At 54.3% G+C, this 20609-nt stretch overlaps 1 protein-coding gene across 2 annotated transcripts in view; it reads left to right on the forward strand.

Moving 5' to 3' along the window:
* The first annotated feature begins 9016 nt into the window (after nucleotides 1–9016).
* The window catches only part of CREB3L1 (cAMP responsive element binding protein 3 like 1), a 35355-nt gene continuing 23762 nt past the window's right edge, over nucleotides 9017–20609 (forward strand). Inside the window, exon 1 of one of the 2 annotated variants that reach the window (XM_023653952.2) lies at nucleotides 9017–9588. In XM_023653952.2, coding sequence (XP_023509720.1) covers nucleotides 9487–9588 — 102 coding nt within the window. In that variant the 5' untranslated portion in view covers nucleotides 9017–9486. The remainder of the gene's footprint in view (nucleotides 9589–20609) is intronic. The other variant, XM_023653953.2, reaches the window with a different exon arrangement.

Genomic DNA, 20609 nt, shown 5'->3' on the forward strand with positions numbered 1-20609 from the left:
GAAGAATCTACCTCTACGGTCCTTCCCAGAGAGGATGCCAGTTGTGGCCCCACTGCTGTTGCAAATCATATCACAATCTCCCTCGTATATAAAGAGCTTCTAGAAATCAATAAGACAAGACCAACCACCAATTTTAAAAAGGTCAAAGAGTATGGACAGAGGCTACAGAAAAGGAAACATAAAAAATTGTTCTAGGACATCTAAAAAGACTCTCAACCTCGCTAATAATAGGAGAAATGCAAACCAGAAACCATTCAGAAGTTTGAAAATATCCTCTGTTGGAGAGACAGGCAATATATTGCTGGTGGGGTTGCAAATTGATATGAAATACTTGTCAGTATCTATCAACATTACAAATGCACATTCTGTTTGACCCAGCAACCCCACTTCTGAGAATACATCCTACAGATATACAGTGCTGTGCTTGAACAGGGCTATCATAACAGCATTGTTTGTTAAGTAAAAAACTGGAAACGATCCAGTTTCTTCAGGGGCCTGGTCCTGTGGCCGGCCGAGTGCTTAAGTTCAAGCACACTCCACTTTGGCGGCCCAGGGTTCGCCGGTTCGGATCCTGGGCGCAGACCTACACACAGCTCATCAAGCCATGCTGAGGTGGCGTCCCACATAGAAGAACTGGAATGACTTACAACGAGGGTACACAACTATATACTGGGGCTTTGGGGAGAGAAAAAAGGGGGAGCTGATTGGCAACACATGTTAGCTCAGGGCCAATCTTCCTCACCAAAAAGTATGCTTAAAAAAATAAAAAGAGTGGCAGCTGCTGTCACAGCTTAGAGGCATAAAAAAAAAAAAAGTCCATCAGTTGGGGACCGGTAAACAAATCATGGTACAGTCATACAATGGGTAGCTGTGCAGCTATTTAAAAGAAAGAAAGAGTAAGTTCTCTGTGTACTAATATACGAAGATCTTTAAAACCGATAAATTTTCTTAAATGATGCAGAACAGTAAATATGACATGTTCTTTTTCAGTTAAAAAAAGAAAAAATATGTATATACATATACATATGCATACACACACCCCCCCTCCCGGAGAAGGATGCCCAAGAAAGTAATAAAATTAATTACATGTTGGTTGAAGGGTGGGAACTTAGTGGTTAGGATATAAGGGTGGGAGGATTACTTTTTGTTGTATCCGTTTTTTAATTTTTTTTTTAGTTGTGTAATGCATTATCTATTCAACAAATTTAAAAAAGATAAAACAAAACCAAAAAATCCCTCTGCCTAAGTATCAGGGTTCTAGGCTTGTTCCCAAGCTGCTACACCTCGGCTGGCTGCCCCTCTCTCGCTTTCCCTCCCGAGTCCCTGCCAGGTTTTCCTGAGACCTCGGGTCCCCGTAAACGGTGGCTGTCATCCCAACTCACACCTTATGAGCACGGACAATGAAGTCAGACCAAGTCGCTGTGTGACCTTGGGCAAGTGACTTCACCTCTCTGAGCCTCAGGAAAACAAGGTAATCACAGTATCTGCCTCCAAGGCCTGTGGTGGGGCTTAAATGAGAAACGCACAGGAAGTGCTTAGCATAGATCCTGGGACGCGATAAATCTTCTTGTGTAAATGTACTAGACTCGCTCTTCCCATTCTTTGCCAGTATTCTTATTGGATTGTTGGTCTTTGTCTTATTGATTTATGGGAGCTCTTTCTAGACTCGGAAGATTGAGATATGCACTGGGAACCGGCCAGCACTGAAGGGCAACAGGGCCACCAGAAATAGCAATGTGTGAAAATCATTATTTCTACGATTATTTCTCCTCAGGGCCACGCGTGCTGGTGTCTGAAGGTGTCCCACAGGGGAGAGCCCAGGACTCACCTGGGCAGCACCAAGGAACGGAGTCCTGACTCCTTGGCCCTGTGTCACCGTGCCTCTCCGCCAGTGTCCCCCGGGTTGTCAGAGACCGTCTGTTCTCAGAACAATACCCCTTCCGCTCGACATTAGACTCGCTCTTCGTGCCTTCCCCAAGGGGCCCCCGTTTGTGGAGGTGTGTGGTGCCAGCCCCTGTAAGGGATGAGTTCACTAAGTGTAAGGCCTACACTGGGAATCCTAATCTTCATCCAGGGTATAGACTCCTGGCGGGCAGGTCCGATGGGATCGGGGCGCAGCATACACACCACTGGGGCCCCTCTCCCTGATCCTTGGATCTTTGGTGCTTGGTTGCCATAGAGCTGAGCAAAAAACGTGACTCCCCTGGGCCCGCAGCCACCATTTTCTCCAGGGAATTGGTCCGCCCTGCAGCTCTGGAGGCTCCAGCAACGTTCCTCGGAGCATCTGGAATATATATTCACTTTAACTGGTGGTTGCCAAGGCCCGCTGTGCTGGTTTTGGGTTGTTCTGCATAGCCAGGGGGGCTGGGCTGGTCCCTGAGGATGGGGATGCCCAGGGCCCCCAGAGCCCCCTCTCTGTATGACATCAGATGGGAGCCCCGACCTGGACCTGCTCTTCAAGGAGGGGAGCCTGGCTGAGGGCAGATGGGAGTTAAAAGCTGAGTCTGCAAAGGCCCCAGGCTCCTCCCAGCTCCCCGGGAAGCCCCCTAGTTACTGTGCAACTTGTCCATCCTAGAGCCTGGTGCAGTGGAAAGATGAGGTCAAACAGACCCACGAGCAAATTCCCAACTCTCTTGCTTAATAGCTGTATGACCTTGGGCAAATAACACAAGCTCTCTGAGCCTCATTTTCTTCATCTATAAAAGTAAAAATATTTTTGCATTTACTCCTTGTCTCACTTCAGGCTATATGAAAGATATTTGGGAAACCCTACAGGCAATGGAATTAGATGGCTTTTTTTTTTTTTTTTTTTTGCTGAGGGAGACTCACAAGTCAACATTTGTGCCAATCTTCCTCTATCTTGTATGTGGGTTGCTGCCACAGCATGGCAACGGACAAGTGGTGTAGGTCCATGTCCAGGGACTGAACCCTGGGCTGCGAAAGCAGAGCATGCTAAACTTAACCACTAGGCCACAGGGCTGGCCCCCTAGATGGCTTTTAATAGAAGAAAAAGGATATGGGAAAAGGGGATAGAAACCTAAGATGAAGCCAGGGACGCAGTTAGTTTGTGAAAAGCACCCCCATGAGATCCTGCGGCAAGAGATGGGCCCCAGCATGTTCATCTCTGAGCTTCCTGGCAGCCCAAGCAAGGAAGGAAACACAACGAGCTAAAAACCCAGAGTGTCCATTAGATTAAAAATAGACTTGCCACTCAGAAGCAGCCAGAAAGCAGCTCAGAAGTCAAAGAAAAATTTCTTGTCCGGACCTTACAAAAGGGGCAAGTTTGGGAGGGGGGAGGTATGTGCAGGGAGGGCGAAAATATCTCCTAGGGCCTTTGTGTGTTTGAAATGAAATAAAGTGCCTGATGGTGAGTCTCAGAGTGGCCAGCACATGGCAGGTGCTTAATATGTGCCCACTTCCTTCCTTCGTCCTGCGATCTTCTCTCTTCTCCCGGGTAAGTCGTCTCTGAGATCTTTGTGCATGCGCGTGGTCAGCTCTTCAATCATTCAGCAGACTTATTGATCACCGACTGTGTGCCTCTAAGTTAGGCAAACCCCGAATAGCCCTAAACCTAGCTGGATTCTTCTCTTCTGTCCCCAGATCCTCTGTCTCAGAAGCTCTCTCCTTCCCCTGCCACCCACCCTTTTGGGTCTCAGCTCCTCCCAAGCAGGCCTATAAACCCCAGGGAACCCCACCCTTGCAGATGCCCCCTCATTCCCCACATAGCTTCAGGCTGCTCCCTCCGACCACCACATTCATGGAGCTCAGCCACGTGCAGAAGCACAATTAATATTCCACTCAGTCTCCCCCAGCCCTGCTGCCTATTGGAAGAAGATGGAAACCAGATTTGCAGCCGCATGCGCTGGCAGGGGTGTGCACAGAGGGCTGGGCCTGCCCCTAGGTGTGATCTGATGCTTCCTCCTCCAGAGGCTCACACACGTGCATGAAGGAGAGAAGCCCCCCGCGTCGGTCCACACCTCCAGACACACAATCATCCTCCTGAGCGGCGTGCGCATGCACCGTCGTACTGCCGTGGGCTGCACGCTCGGCTCCTGGCCAGTCGGTGCCCAGGGAACACACGGGCCCCTCACACGCCAGGCCCACATTTGGCTTCTGGGCAGAGGGAGACAGAATTATAGCAGTTCAGAGCTGGTGGGATGGAATTTGAGAGACCGTCTTGTCCAAAACCCTCACTTTACTGGGCAGAATCTGAGGCCCTGGCTTGACCTTGACTGTTGTCAGTCCCCACTGAACTGAGCTGTGCCTGGTCGCATTTTAGCAAAGCCTTCGATTTAAATGCCCGAGGCTGCCTCTCTGCTTCCTGGTGACCAGCCACTTCAGCCCCACCAGCCTTGGAGGTTGGGGAAACTGAGGCATGGGGGAGGTGCTGGAGGGGGGGGCCTTGTCAAGTGCAGTTGATCATAGGCGGTGTGGAGCTTCTGATTTTCCACGGCCCTGCCCTTCCTCTTAGTCCCACGATTCTAGCTCCGCCAGCCCTAGCTGGGGCGGGACTTGCAGGGGCCTCACCGAAGCAAGAGGAAAGACAGGTTCACTGATTTTTCTCCCTTCCTTTAGACTTGGACACTAAGGGGGATGAAGGGCTGTGTGCCCCAATGTGTGTCTTTGGGGTTGGAGCTGGTGGCCCGGGTTCTAGAGGCCTCTAGAAGCATAGTGGGTGCAGGTGATTCGAGGTAGAAGAAAGAAGAGTGAGTTCAGAGCAGGACTGAGAGGAAAGCAGGAAGCGGGTGGAGCTGACAGAGTGCCAAGGGAACGGCCTGCTGCCAGGCCAAGATGGGACAGTAGAGCAGAAATTCAGGGAAAGAGAAGCTAAAATAATTACCAGGAAAAGGAGCTGGAAGGGAGGCAAGTGTTTTCATAGTCCTTAAGGAACTTCAGTCTTCAGAGAATTTGGAGAGGGGAAAAAATCTTTCTTTAAGGCCCTTCTCCAAGGCAGGGTGGCTGGTGAGTCATTAGCTGCTGAGGAAGGCCCTGGAAGGCGCTCGCCTGGGCTCCTGCCTCTCCCTAGTGAGCAAACCAGTTCATCTGGGGTGAGTGGAAAGGGCCCTGGCTGGGGAGGGAGCCTGGAGGCCGGGATTGCAGTCCTATCTCTCCCCATCGAAGCTGATGACCTAAGGCCAGCCTCCTGGGGCCCTAGGCCTGGGTTCCTGTAAAATAAAGGAGTGGTAAGTCATACAAACTCTCTGAGCCTCGTTTTTCTCATCTGCAGATCGGGGATGACAGTAATATCTCATTTTGTGGAATCTAAGATGTCATCAGTGGTCCAATGCACCAGTATTTTATGTACATTAAGAAGGAAAAAGCACTGTCCATTCGACTATAACACACCGTGCATTATAGGACAGACTCTGATTTCAGAGACGTTCAAAGGAGCATCTCGGAATCAGTGACTATGGTACTTATCTCACCAGCTCCGTCCAAGAATTAAACGAGGTGATATAAGTGAGGCGTTTAGTGCCTGGCACAAGGCAAGGACTCAGTAAATGTCAGGTGTTTTTATGGTTCAGGGTGGAGCGGAGAAGGAACCACGGGCCAAGGGGACGGGGAAGAGAGAGAGCCGGCTTGGAAGCCCATCCCACCCTTCTGGCAGGGTGCCACCCCCGGGGACTCCTGGTCCTGCCCCAGCGGGGGGCACGGGGGAGCAGCCATGCGGCCCATTTTAGGAGCCACCGAGAACAGAGAGCCCCATGTGCGCCCCGGAAGTCAGTAATCTCCAGGATGAATATGTTTTCGTTTCTCAGAAGTTCCTGTTGGTGTGTGCCAAAGCATTTTTCCCTTTACAATCCAGGCAAACACAACAGGTTTACTTTGGGTGACCTTCTCACCACCACCCAGGGCCTGCCTGCCGAGTGTCAACACCCAGCTTTCAGCTCTGCACCCTCCCAGAGGCTCCGGGCAGGAGCCTGGAAAATGCCCTCCACCCCAGCCCTCCACTCCCCTCTGGGCCCCAACCTGGTGAGGACATATTGGGAAGGTCCCTAGGGCTCATGAACACCTCTCCCATTTTATAGATGTGAAAACTGAGACCCGGAGAAGGGCAGTGGCTCCCTAGGGGTGTCAAAATGCGGCGGTCCCCAGCCAAGCCCCCGACCCTCGCACACACACCTCATCCCTGCTCACAGCTCAGCCCGGCAGGAGCCTCTCTCTCCACCTGACCTTATATGCCTGGGACAGGCAGGAAGCCTGTCACTGTCCTTTCCCTCCCATGCGTCACTGCCTAGCGATGTCTTTATTCATTTCGCTTCGCAGCTGGAGCAGCTGCCGGAGACCAACAGCCAGATGTTTGTGAACGCTTAACAGGAAGAGCTCCGGTCTGTGCTTTTCTTCACCCGGAGTATTTGGGGGTGTCCACGGAACCGATTGTGGCCTCCTTCCCCACCCCCTTCAGATGGAGAGAAGGGGCCTGAGGAAGCAGGGCTCTGGGAGCAGACCCAGGGACTGGCCAGAGGGAGCAGCAGGCCCTCCCTGTTGGGTCAGAACCCAGACTTCAGAGCCTGGGAGCCATCTAATTTCCAACCCCGGAAAATCTTGACGAGCCCATATAGAAGGGATACGCTGCTCCAGAAGGCTTTCTTCAGTGGGCCCTCTCATCTGAACTGGCACAGTTCTTTCCAGTACTTGAATAGATTGGAGCCTTGAGCCTCAGTATGACCATATGTACCGGGTCTGTGTAGGGCATTGGGGTTCCCCGTCATCATCTCACTCCCATGTCACTGCTTGCCCTTCCCAGTCTTTCGTTCTCTTTCTCTTCTACATGCTGTTCCCTCTGCCTGGAATGCTTTTCCCTCCATTTTGCCCCATCAATGACTCCCGTTCACAATTCAGTTCCCAGCTTACAAATCACCTCTTCAGAGAGGCCACCTTACCCACTCAATCGTACCATACTATTCTATTTCCTTCACGGTCCTATCACTATCTGAAATCATCTTAAAGTTTTGTTACTCGTGCTTTCTTCACGGACTCTGGAATGTTCTTAATCACCACTGTATCGCCAGTGCGGGTCTAGGGACTGTACGTCAGTGCTCAATAATACTTGGAGAACGTGCGAGTAAGTCCCCTGCCATTCTCGCCTTTGCTGGAATTGCCATCCCCGCACCCCAAAAAAAATCATCATGCTCCTACTACGTGCCGGCGTCTGCACCGCCCATCCCCTCCTCTCTCCTCCCCCCCATCCCTTCCCCCCAGGATTTCTCTTGGGAGATCATGCTCTCAGACTCCACAGGAGGCGACGGAACCAGAATGTCTCCCCAGGATTATTGTCACTGGTTTCCTGGGGTGTTCACCTGGGTAAGAATCAGGAAAGAGACGACATTCTAATCCTATTTATCTAAAACTGTATAATCTTCCCCAATCACTTAAATGGTGCCTGTGTCTCTAATTACAGAGCAGCCTGGGAGGAACACAGGCACAATTTCCAGCCAACCTCAGGCGAGGGGAACTTTTGTTTCTCCTGGGGCCCTGCAAGGACTCTGGCTCAGGAGCCAGGACTCCAGACACCTGCGGCCGCAAGCTCACCCACCAGAGACTGGTTTGTTCCCCCAGCCAGAGACCGCTGCCCCATCCCGGAAAAGGATCAGCCACATTCTCAGCGTTTGAACGTTCCCCAGTTGGCCAGATGTGATGCATTGCAGGAAAACACTCGTGGTCTCAGCACCCTTATTTCACCTGCCGCTGTTTTGAGAGTGAACTGATTTCTTTTTGGGCCTGCCTAACTTCTCAAAGTTGCATGGCTGGCGAACTGGTCCCCAGAGCATGGGCTGTATTCCCAGCTTCTCAGGAGCAAATTCCCCGGGAAGCCCGGGAGCTAACAGTCATGTGACAGCCTGGAGGGTCAGAACTTCATTCTCCAGAACTATGTCAACTGGGTCATGGGATGGAGGAAAAGCCACGTGCCTGCCTGCCAGCCCCAGGCAAGCACACAGCTGCCATCTCAGCCTCAGTGTGTGTGTCCTTCTCCCACCTCCGCACCAAGATAGCCATTTCGATGACATCCCTGGCTTAACGACAATGACATCTCTGCCTCTTAAAGGCCATTTGGTTCCTGAGCTAATTAAAAGCCCCAGAGAGAGAGGACACACTTAATCCTATTAATGACTTCTGGGCAGGAAACTGTGTGCCCAGCCCTCGGAGGGAGTGCCTTTCTGAACCACCTCCATTTGTTCAGGTGCCTGGTAATTGTTTATCAGCCCTTTCCAGAGATTAAGCTGTGCTCAGGAGCGGGGCCACTTAGGGAATGGATCCAGGGGGCCTGGGAGTGTCTGGTGACCATGGGGCATGCAGCCAGCCAGCGTCTTGGCTCAGGCGGACTCCATGGCCGCTGTTCTCCAACTTGTCGCCCTTCAAAACCATTAGGGGGACTTGATGCTTGATGAGAAGAGAGGTCCTCGGCCATCTCTGTTGTTCACCAGGCCCCTTCACACACAGGAAAACTGGGTGCAGTCCTTGCCCTGAGGGATCTCAGAGTCCAGTGGGGTCATAGACTCATGCGCAAACAATGACAATAGCGCATTAGGCGCCACGCGGAGATAAGCACACGATGTCCCGTGAGTGTACAGCCGTGGTTAACTGCTCCAGCCAGGGGAACAGGGAAGGCTTCCTGGAGGAGGAGGCCTGTGAAAATCTCCCCATTGACAGGAGACCTGTTGAGGGGCCCATGAGATGGAATTCCCTGACTTTAGATTTGCTTCAGGCTCTAGCATAAGGCTGGTAGACTGGAAATAACTCAGCTCCCTCATGAACTTATGGGAAGAGAGGCTGCCAAAACCTTAACAAGATGCCGAGGTTCCAGGAACACAGTTATTGGCTCCAGGACGATGTTGCTTCAAGCCCCTTCCTTGAGCGTTCCTTGGCAAGAAAGATTAGCTTGCAGCGGTCTCTTTAAAAGAGGAGGGGCGATGCCTCGGGCCACACCCCCCTCCTCATTAATATGAAATTATCGTGAATATTGATGTGGGGGCGTGGCGCCTTGGCCAGCTGGGCTCTCCAGCCCGGGGTTCCCGGTTTCACAGAGGAAAGTGACAGAAGCCGTGCAGAGGGAGACGCAGAGAGAGCGGCGCGCGCGGCGGCCACTCGGTCTCGGGGGAGCGCTCGGCTCCCCCGCCCCCGGCTCCCACCCTGTCCGGGGGGCTCCTCAGGCCCTCAGCCCCTCTCCCGGGCTCCCCATGGAAGCCAGCTGCGCCCCGGGAGGAGCAGGAGGAGGAGGAGTCGGCTGAATGCCCGCGGTGCGCCCGGGGCCCCTGAGCCCAGCCCGCTCCGCGCCGCTGCCCTAAGGCCACGCGCCCCCCGCGCCCCCCGCGCCCCCGCGCCCCCCACCCGGGGCCGCGCCGCCTCCGCCCGCCTCTCCCGCGGGGCTTCGCCCCGGACCTGCCCCCGCCGGCTTGCCAGCGCTCAGGCAGCAGCTCCGGGCCGGGCGCGCCGCCGCCCTGGAGTGAGGGAAGCCCCGCCGAAGGGGTCTCCGGAGCGGCCGCGATGGACGCCGTCTTGGAGCCCTTCCCGGCCGACAGGCTGTTCCCCGGATCCAGCTTCCTGGACTTGGGGGATCTGAACGAGTCGGATTTCCTCAACAATGCGGTAAGATGAAGGGTCTGCGTCCCCCTTGCATCCCTCCGACCCCTCTCCGCGGCGCGCCTGGGCTCCCCCTGAAGGACGGGACCGCACATCACTGGGCAGAAGCGAGGGAGGGGGCTCTGTGTAGGGTCCCCTGGAGAGACACGTGCTTACAGCTCTGAGATTTGGCGACTAGACCCCTCGACACCTCCCTAGAACCCGAACCCGGACCGCGGCCTCTGAGCTCGCGCCAGGGGGCACCCCTCCTGGGGGCTCCGTCTGTGGACACACTGGCCTCCGCCTTCCAGGGGAAGGGGACGTCGAGGCGTCGGGGCCATCCGATCCTCGGATATGAACTCAAAAGAGACACCCGTCCTGCCCCCCGCCCACGTCTTCTAGTCGTCCTCCACCCACCCCGCGGTTCCAGGACCAGATTGGGCGCAAAGTGGCGGCGCCCTTTCCTGCGCCCCCTTTAAGGCCTCGGTGGCTCTGCGGCTGGTTCTCCGCTGGGGGGCGCACAGGGGAGAGTACGGAGCGCCAGAGACCCGAACCCCCACCCCCACCCCCCCCACCACCACCAGGAGGCCAGAGCCAGACCCCGGTTCCGAGCCAGACTTGGAAACTTAGGGGTGCTGCCGCGGCCGCCCCCGGGAGTCCGGCCCGAGATCCCCCAGGGAGGAACAGCTGCTCAGCGCAGCGCAGGGTGATCGCTCAGGAGGAGGGAGCCCTTCCTCCCCATGGCTGTGTCTCTAGGTTTCTCTGTCCCTCTGGTCTCCCCGACTTTCTCTCTCTCTCCCTGTGTCGCGGTGACTGTCTCTGGACTTGTCCTTCTCTCTCTCCCCCTCCCTCCCTAAGGAAACGTGGCTTCTCTCTCTCCTTCCCTCCCTCTCAGGCTCAGCCCTAAGGCCTTGCCTGGGGGAGGGGCGTGGGCTCAGTAACAGGAGAAAATATTTGGGTTCAGAAGGGCCTGCCCGGCTGAAATGCAGGCAGCTCGAACAACCTGGGGGGAACCCACTCCTCCTTGCAATGAACCTCCAGTCTCCCTCTCTGTCACACACACACCCCCCAGGGATCACCTGGGGGCAGAGGCGTCTCTACCTGCTGGTCTCTACCTCTTGGGACTAAGATGAACTTGGCCAGACAAAAGCCAAGACACTAGAGACTAAAAGGACTGGGCATCTTGGACTTCCACGTAAACTGTCCCAGGCCACCAGACTAACGGGGAAACAAGCCAAGCACGGGAACCTGAGGCAGGGACGCATGGGGTGCCAGATCTTGAAGTCCTCCCTTAGGCGGCACATCCGGGTCACCCTGCTCTCTGAGGAAGGCCCCTGGTCCCAGGCAGAGGAAGCACACTTCTGCCGATGACGGGCCAAGCCAGGAGGGGAGGGGCTTGCGATGCTGGTGGAGAGGCCTGGGTTCTAGTCCTGCCTCTGCTTCTGCCTCCTGCTGTAAGCCTGGGCCCCCAGGCTCTCCTCCCTGGGCCCCCTGGGCCTCGGTCCCTTTGTCTGTAAAATGGGGAAAGGTTGGATCAAGTCTTTCTATGATGGTCTGGCACGGATCCTAGGAGTAAAGTGGCAGGGTTCTGGGGTTCCATCCCCCCCTCCTGGAGTTGGTAACAGATACTGGTCGGAGGGAGGGGCGTCTGTTGAAGCTGGTGCCTTTGCAGCCACGGGGGTGGGCAGAGCCCCCGTGGGCTTCCCGGAGCCCTCAGGCGCTCTGAGCTGGGCTTTCTTCTGAATGAACTCTGCTGCCGCCGACAGCCTCTTCCCGCTGTTCCATTCAGCCTGCATCCCCAGCTGCTCATCTGGGCCTGGTCCAGCGCAGGAAAGGAGGCACGACCAGACAGTGGGATCCAGCACTGGGCCTGGGGGGGGGGGAAGCCCTGCTGGGCAGCTCCTGCCCTCAGGCCCAGGCGAGGCCGGGGGAGAGGAAAGGATTCCGAAGAGCAGACACAAAGAACTCCTGGGCTGGGAATCAGGAAATTGGATTCTAGTGGCACTTCTGCCGCCAGCCAGCTGGGCAGTTCAAAGTCACTTTTCTTCCCTTGGGCCTTGCTTTCCTCACCTGGGAAATGGAGACACAGAACATTCCCATGGTGTTATTGTAAAGATTTAGTGAGGAAATTAAAGACGAACATAGGACGATGCCTGGCAGGTAAGTTTCCACAGTTAACTAGCTCCAGAGACTAGATAGGATGGTGGTAAGAACTACTCGGCTAGGGGTTGCTGTGTGACCTTGAGCAAGTCACTTACCTTCTCTGGTGCCTCCATTTAGATGTCTAAGTCCCCTTCCAGCTGGGACCCCATACCAACCCCACCCACAACTCTCTCTTGATCCTGCATAAGGATAGGAAAATGTTTCCAGGGTTAAGGATGGGAAGGGATGGAGTCTGTGTGCTTCTCAGTCTGGAAGGTGGACAGCAGGGTATCCCCCATTCCTAAAAATCCAGATGAAGGCCATTTAGTCACATGGAAGATGTGCGTGTTCTGTTGCTCTGGGCAAAAAGCAAAATTCAAAAAGTACGCTCACCGTGAACACAACTAGGCAGGACACAAACATTCGCTGGGACAGAGATGGGAGGAGGAGTTGGCAAAGCGAAGGCAGGTGCTCCTGGAGGTGGCCGGGGGATTTGTTTTGTTTTTCTTCTGTGAAGATACCTCCCTGCTCTTGCAATCTTGTCTGTGTGATTCTCAGAGACACCCCTCAGAGGGGCTGCTCTTCCCTCCCCCTCCCCACTCTCCCACCGTTCCTGATGGGGCCGCCCTAGAGCCCCCTCCCTCTACCCTCTGATCCTTTGGGCCCCGGGCAGATATGAGAGAGTGTCTGGTGCCCCGAGAACCGAGATCAAGGGCCGCAGGGAGAACAGGTCGCGTCTCGGATACAGACACTGGGTCTGGTGCCTCTTGCCTCCCTCCCCTGGTGAAGGGCAAGGGCTGACTCTGGTTTCTCTAGGGGGAAATGGCTTTGGATTCCAGAGAAGCCCCAGCCAGGGAGGGTGTGGGGAGGACGAGGAGGACGAGGAAGAGGACGTCTGTTGTCTCAGAGGGGAGCAGCAGGAAGCGGCAAGGATGTTTGCCCAGCACACTCGTTTACCTGGGGCAGCTGGGGAGGCAAGGTGTGGGGAGGACCCGGACCCAGGGACAGCCCAGGGGAAGGGGGGCATGGGGCTGAGGCTGAGGGCTGCTCCCCCGGCCCCCAGCGTGGCTTCCCTCGAGATAAATGAGGAAGCAGAGAATCACCACCGCCACCCCCCTTTTGGGGGATTTAGAGAGATTAGAGAAATATGTGTGTTTGGGTGTTGCTATGTCTGTGTGTGGGCCTTTAAGAGCCCTTAAAAGGGGAATGTGTGTGTGTGTGTGTTTCTCTTTAAATTCTCACCAACAGGAAAGAGGACCCAAGGGCCAAGGCACTCAGTTCTCAGAGTAGAATCTGCTAGAAAAAAACTAATGGAGAAAAACTAATGGAACAGCCCAAATCCCAGGCCTCCTATTTGGGAAGGGAGATCTCCCCAGACACCCACTCCTCCTCCAAAACACTCAGTTTGTTGGGACAGCGGAGTTTTGTTTTGTTTTTGCTTCTCCCTTGGGGCTATGAGCTCCTTGAGGGCAGGGGGTCATCTGTCTTGCTCACTGCTGCATCCAAAGTAGGCCTCAACCAACCATGGCTGGATGAAGGAAAGGGGGCCCAGGCCAGCTTCCACATCTTTTGGGGAGGGGGAACAAGGGTGCTTAAGCTCATCTGCTCCTGGCCATCAGGACCCTGCAGCCGCACTGTCTCTGAGATTCAGGAGGGGCTCTCCATGGTTTCCAATGAGTTGTCATTGCCTTGAGCTATCCCCATAGTGTGATGCACAGCCCTGCAGCCCCCCGGTCTAGGGCAGTCTAGAGCTAGCTGACCCACACCAGATTTGGACTTGTGGCTTAGGCCTCACCCTTGAGCATTAAGGCTCTAAGGCTTCCATCTTCCCCAGTTTCCTCTCCTTCAGATTGCTCTGGGACTCTGGGACCCACAGTTACCTAGCTGAAAACTAAGTCTTTTCAAAGTCCTGCCTCAGGGCCTTTGCACATGCTGTTCTTGCTATCTAGATGGCTTTCCCTCCAGTTCTCTCCATCTCACCTGCCTCCGTTCAAATGTCACCTCTTTGGAGTAGCCTCCTGAACCACCCCAAGTGCCTGTCATTTTCTGCTTCAGCCCTTGATTGCTTTATCCCTTATCCCAGTTTGCAGTTAATTTATTGGTTTATTGTCCATTTCCTCCATGGAAAGTAAATTCCATGATAGCAAGGTCACGTCAGTTTTGTTCACTGCCATAAACCTAGTATAGCACAAAACAGTACTCAATATAGTAAAACTCCACCAGAAGGCAATAAGCTGAATCTAAAATTTTCATTTCTAAAATGTGGAGTTGTGTTATTGCAGGATCAATGAAAAATAATATTTTTCAGTTTGTCTGTGCCATCACAGAAGGCGCAAAAGTAAAGACTGCAAAACCTTATTGCATTCAGTGAACCAAACTGAGAAAATTCCACGAGTTAAAGGCAGTCACTTCTTTACCAGCCCCACAGAAATAAGAGTTTTGCCCACCTTTATTTTGCCACCTTTATTGCCAGGCACAGGACAGAAGCCAAGTTTCCATCACATTGTGGTGAACTTTGCTCCATTTCAAGGATTTACTGTATTTGTAGAGAAAATTACTTTAGACCAGGCAATCTTTGTAAGAGAAGGGGAGAATATTTTTAAAAAGACAGGCCTGCGTGTTGAAGAAGTGTACTGATAATTCCAGAAGGGGCCCTGGGGCTCTCAAGGTCCTGGCCTGGCCAGCCCTGAGGGTGATGGGTATGCTCGATCCCACAGAAAGGCTCTGTGTGCCCCAATCTGCTGGGAGGTCCCTCCGGCTTCCCTGGACCAGCTGGGGAGGGTCATTCTTCAGTACACACATCTGGTCCTTCAACACCTGGGCACTGAAGGAGCATCTGTGCTGGGGCCAGGGTTACCCAGATGAAGGCTGGAGGCACACCTGGTCCTCCAGCCCCCCGCAGCTGAATGAGAGATTCAGAGAGGGACGTAGACAGTGACAGCACTTCGGGGCGCCATGGTGAAGCAGAGCATGGTGAGAAGAGGAGCATCCAGCCCAGCCGGAGGTCACCAGAGGTTTCTCAGAGGAGGTGACCTCTGCAGCCTCCCTTCCCATGTCTTCAACCCTACTGGCAAAGGAGCTACTGGAAAAAATTTCAGTGGGGAGGATTGGGGCTGTGTCCCTTTTATCAAGGATCATTTATAGGCATCATTGTCCCCTGAGACTTAGAGAGGAGGGGACAGTTAACTCTGTCCTCTGGGCAGTGGTCCCGTGGAATGAGTCACAGAGGAGACAGAACCATCTCTCCTGCTCTTGTTCTGCTTTGAACTTTGCCCTCTAGGGCAAGGAAAGTTTGGGATCTCCTCTCAGAGGGGCCCCGCCTTCATCCTCAGCCACGCCCATCCTTAGGGCACCGGGGATGCCTAGAGCTACAGGGGCAGAGCCAGCACATTGCCTGGCCTGTGAGAGGAGACGGCCCACATCCCATCCCATGCAGCATCCCTCATACTCACTCCGGATGCTGCTCTGCAGCCCGCCTGGCAACATGGACCTCCGCTCGGCAGCTCCCAGGACTCCCCAGGAGGGTCTGTTTATGTCTGGCCTGGCTACTGTGCCAGGAGACAGGAGGATGAAGGACATCCCACGCTTTGTGTCTTCCCCTCCCCATACCATGTGCCTCCTGCAAGTCCTAGTACTGAGGCCTCCAGGAGGATCCCTCTCTGGGACCTGGCTTGCCCCTGAACCTCCCTCAAGAAACCAGCTCCAGATGCTGGAGAACAGGCTGTTCTTCTGGAAGTCTCAGCGCTCCAGGGGGCAGGATGGATAAGGAAGATTTGGGTGGAGTTAAGTTAAGACCATGAGCGTTGCTCTGGCTGGAACACTGTGTCACCCCCTTGAGCAGGCTAGGGGAAGTCAGAATATATGACAAGACCCTTGACCAGGATTGAGGAGAAGGTAGAGGTGGGGGTGTTGGTTCAGGAGAAGCTGGGAGGGGCAAGATATGGCCCAGAACTCTAACCATCAGAGAAAACAGGGCAAAGATGATTTCCTTGGAAGGTCAAAGATCCTGATCCCGATGGCCTGGACACACCATATCCTCAATAAGGCCAACTTGACAGCCAGAGCAATACTGGGCTTTCCTGAGGCCAGCTCCCGCGTGCCTTTTCTCCCATCTCTCCGGGAACAGAGCCCTCACTGCAGCTTCCTTGGCCCTTGGCTCTTAGCCCAGGAGCCATTTCACCCATCACAGAGAGGCTGACACATCTGGGCTGGGCTGTGTGGTCCACAGAACAGCTGGACAGCAGCAGCTGTCCCCTTTTCCCTTCCAAAAGAATACCAAAAATGAAAGAACAGTGGAGTCAGGCAGGCTCTTCAGGCCCTTGTGGAGAGCCGGGAGGCAGTCTGAAAGCAGCCATGGAGAGGACTTGCTCAGGAGGCAGACAGGTCTGAGCCTTTGCCCGTGTGTTCTCCTCTGCCTGGAAGGACCTCACCTCAGCTCCCTAACTCACTGTGTGACCTTGGGCAGATCACTTCTCTTTTCTAGGGCTTGGTTTCCTCATCACTGAACTAGACTGAGAGTTCAGGGAGTATCAGGAATTGTTTTTGTCTATTGTGTAGTTATAGCTATAGCGGCTGAGTGGTCAAGAAATGTTTATTTATTGGATAGATGGATGGATAGAAGGAAGGAGTGGGGATGGGGGATGGATGGATGGATGGGTGGAAGGAGTGGGGATGGGGGATGGATGGAAGGAAGGAAGGAGTGGGAAGGGATGATGGATGGATGGAAGGAAGGAGTGGGGAGGGGGGAATGGATGGATGGGTGGAAGGAGTGGGGAGGGGTGATGGATGGATGGATGGATGGATGGATGGATGGATGGATGGAAGGAAGGAGTGGGGAGGGGGGAATGGATGGATGGGTGGACGGAGTGGGGAGGGGGATGGATGGATGGATGGAAGGAAGGAGTGGGGAGCGGGGAATGGATGGATGGATGGAAGGAGTGGGGAGGGGTGATGGATGGATGGATGGATGGATGGAAGGAAGGAGTGGGGAGGGGGGATGGATGGATGAATGGAAGGAGTGGGGAGGGGGGATGGATGGAAGGAAGGAAGGAGTGGGAAGGGATGATGGATGGATGGAAGGAAGGAGTGGGGATGGGGGATGGATGGATGGATGGAAGGAGTGGGGAGAGGTGATGGATGGATGGATGGAAGGAAGGAGTGGGAAGGGATGATGGATGGATGGAAGGAAGGAGTGGGGATGGGGGATGAATGGATGGAAGGAAGGAGTGGGGATGGGGGATGGATGGATGGATGGAAGGAGTGGGGAGAGGTGATGGATGGATGGATGGAAGGAAGGAGTGGGGAGGAGTGATGGATGGATGGATGGAAGGAAGGAGTGGGGAGGGGGGATGGATGGAAGGAAGGAAGGAGTGGGAAGGGATGATGGATGGATGGAAGGAAGGAGTGGGGAGGGATGATGGATGGATGGATGGAAGGAAGGAGTGGGGAGGGATGATGGATGGATGGATGGATGGATGGATGGAAGGAGTGGGGAGAGGTGATGGATGGATGGATGGAAGGAGTGGGGAGAGGTGATGGATGGATGGATGGATGGAAGGAGTGGGGAGAGGTGATGGATGGATGGATGGAAGGAGTGGGGAGAGGTGATGGATGGATGGATGGAAGGAAGGAGTGGGGAGGGATGATGGATGGATGGATGGATGGATGGATGGATGGAAGGAGTGGGGAGAGGTGATGGATGGATGGATGGAAGGAAGGAGTGGGGAGGGATGATGGATGGATGGATGGATGGATGGATGGATGGAAGGAGTGGGGAGAGGTGATGGATGGATGGATGGATGGAAGGAAGGAGTGGGGAGGGGTGATGGATGGATAGATGAATGGGTAGGTGGATGGATAGTGGACAAAAGGACACTTCCACACTTCCAGCTTTGATGGTACTTTTTTTTAAGTGGATTTTATTTACTTATTCAAAGAGTGATCTTAAGCTAAATCTCAACCTAAAACCTATCTTTCACTTTACCATGATGGCCTTTACCATTATGAACTATATTGTGCACGTAAAAGAATGCATAGAAGGCATGTATATGAATGATAAAATAGAATAGAATGGACACCCGGGGACTCACTCCCGGCAGAAGAAATAGACCCAGCTCTAAATGTCCTGGTCTCTCAAGGCTGCACGGGTTTGGGGAAGAGGGGAGCTGTAGGCCCTGAGTCCACTCCACGGTGGGCAGATTCTGAACAGGAATGTCCTGAGACCTGGTGCCTGCTCCCAGACCTGACCCGACCAGGCAGCGAGTCCACAGGTCAAGTGGCAGATACCTCGACAAACACTGGGGAGCTGAGCCGTACCTGAGGTGAGGTGGCCTGGCCATTAGTGGTCGCCTTTAGCTGCTCAGACCTGGGAGCAAATCCTGGCTCTCGCTGTTTGTCATCTGTGTGAGCCTGGACAGGTGCCCCTCCGTCTCCCAGCGTGTTCCTCATCCATAAAGTGGGGATGACCATGGAACATAGGTCCTTATGAGGATTCCGTTAGACACCTTGTGTAGAGGGCCTCGCACGGGCCTGGCGCGTGGTGAGCCATCTGTAAACAATAGCTGTTGCTGCCGTTTTTATTCTGATCGTTGTTGTCATTGCTGGAAAGGAAGGTCCCCGGCATTGGACAGCCCTTGGAGGAACGTCCCACCTTCCCCACCCCTGTGCTGAGCCCTCATCATAGGGATTTTATTTTCCTGTCTGTCTGACCTTTCTCGAGCTGGAAGATTCTTTGGGTAAAGCCAGGAGACGCCAGGCCCCTTCTCAAGGCTTTGTCTTTCTGGGCATCAGGAGACAGGTGGCCAGGGACGAGCAAAACCAGGGTGCCAGGTGAGGACCCAGTGCATGGACGGGGGGCACGTATTTCGTTTCTGACCCTGTAGCAGGTGTTGGGATGGGATAGCAGGAAATCAGTCATTCCTTCAACAACCAGTATTGTCAGGTGTGCTTAAGAGCACACGCTTTGCCATCAGAGCATGGGTTCAAATCCTGGCTCAACCTCTTGTGAACTGAATGAAGCTGGGTAAGCTACTTAACTTCTCTGTGCCTCAGTTTCCTCAAACATTAAATAGGGTTATTAATAGTGCCTACCTTATCTTCTGAAACTTAAATGAGATGCTGATGGAAGGGGCTAGAACAGTACCTGGAACATAAATATTAGCTGCTATTATTATTATTATTATTATTTATTATCATCATTACTATTAGGCCTACTGTATGGTAGGCTCTATGTAAGGCCCTGCACAGGGTTCAAGGATGAACTCTATCCCAGATCCTACCCTCAAGGAAGTTAAAGTTCAGAAGGAGAGATGAGTCCCATTGTGAATAATTAGAGTTCAAGGCATGATATTAACCAGTGACCTAACAGTCTATAAGTGCTATGGAGGCACAAGAGGGAGAAAACTCTTCCAGCTGGGTGATCCAGGAGGGCTTCCTGGAGGAAGCGGCATTTGAATTGGGCCTTAAAAGATGAGAGGTGTTAGAATGAGGAGATAAAGGGCAAAGGCACTCCAGGCACAAGAAGTGGTACTAGCAAAGGCCCTGCAGCCCTGGGGCTCACAGCAGGTTGGAGGAGCTGGGAGTGGTCACACACTAGGCTGGAGGGAAAAGAAAGCTGAGGGGCCCCAGGCTGAGTGCTAGGTTGAGATCCATTTATGACAGACCTTGAACGCTGTGCTTAGGAGCTGGAGTTTTTTCAGCAGGCAGGAGGGAGCCAATGATAGTTCTGAGCTGGACAAGGTGGTGGTCCCAGCAACTCTGAGCCATCTCAGCACTAGGAGGCCTAGAGTCCATTGGGGAATCTGGGTGACAAGGGACCTCCCTCAGGGGAGACAGAATTGTGGGCCTTCCCTGAGCCCCAGAGCAGCCAGAGGCAGCAGCCACCCCAGGTCCCTTCTCTCCTCTGACTTCCACCCCATGCCCTGAGGTGACTCTCACACTGGGCCAGGAGTACCACTTCCCTTCTGGCTCTTTCTTCCCTAGCACTGGGGGCCAGGCTGGCCTGGGGAGGCCCAAAGACCTCCACCCTTGCAGAGGGACAGGCTGTCTGTCTTTGGGACTGAGAGCTCCGGCCTGAACCATGTCCTTCCTCCTGGTCCAACCCCAGGACCCTAAACAGGGTTCCCCGACCCCTCCTACAGGTCAGGACCCTCCACTATAAGGCAAACCATGTCCCTCTTGGCCCCAGAGGCCTCAAAAGATCTGAGCCCTCCTTCTGAGCCCAGCCCAGCCTGGCACTTCGCCTCCTTGGCCCTCCCACCCATCAGCTGGGACAAGATGCCCGGAGCCCCTTTCATCATCCTCCCAGAGAGGAGGCCCAGCCCTGCCCTCTGCCGCCCCAAAGCCTTCACCCCTTTCTCTCCCAGGGCTGCAAATCAGTTCCACATTTGGGATCTGGCATGCACTATCTGCTCAGAGCGCTCCCCTCCCAGTTAGCTCAGGCTCCCATCTCCCCTCACCCTACATGGCCAGCCTGTGGGGTCTGCAGAAGGGGAGGGGGTCCTGCCCTCATGACCCGTTCAGAGGTCTGAGAGGGAGCTGGACTGGGGGAGGGTACTGGAGGGAAAGTGGACACGAGGCCCTCCAGGGGAGAGATGAAAGAGGAAGGGGAGGGGGTGGGGCAGAGGCAGAGCTTGAGCAAGCAGATGAGGGGATGAGGGTTGGGGGTGGTGAGGGAGGGAGCGAGGTAGCTCCCAGCTCAGCACATTCCTGAGACATCTGGACGGGCTGGAAGGGCCCCAGCTGGCCCAGACGCCTGTGGCTCCAGCTTCTCCGCTCTGTGATGTCAGGACCCAGCTTGCCCCTCCTCACAGAGTCCCACTGGCCTGGGGTCCACTTGGGGCTGAGTGCTTGGGTCTCCTCACTCTCCATGAGCAGGAAAGAGGCCCCTGGGGGCGGTGGAGGAAACC

The sequence above is a fragment of the Equus caballus genome, chromosome 12 (genome assembly GCF_041296265.1).
Source record: "Equus caballus isolate H_3958 breed thoroughbred chromosome 12, TB-T2T, whole genome shotgun sequence".
Taxonomy (NCBI): Eukaryota; Metazoa; Chordata; class Mammalia; order Perissodactyla; family Equidae; genus Equus; species Equus caballus.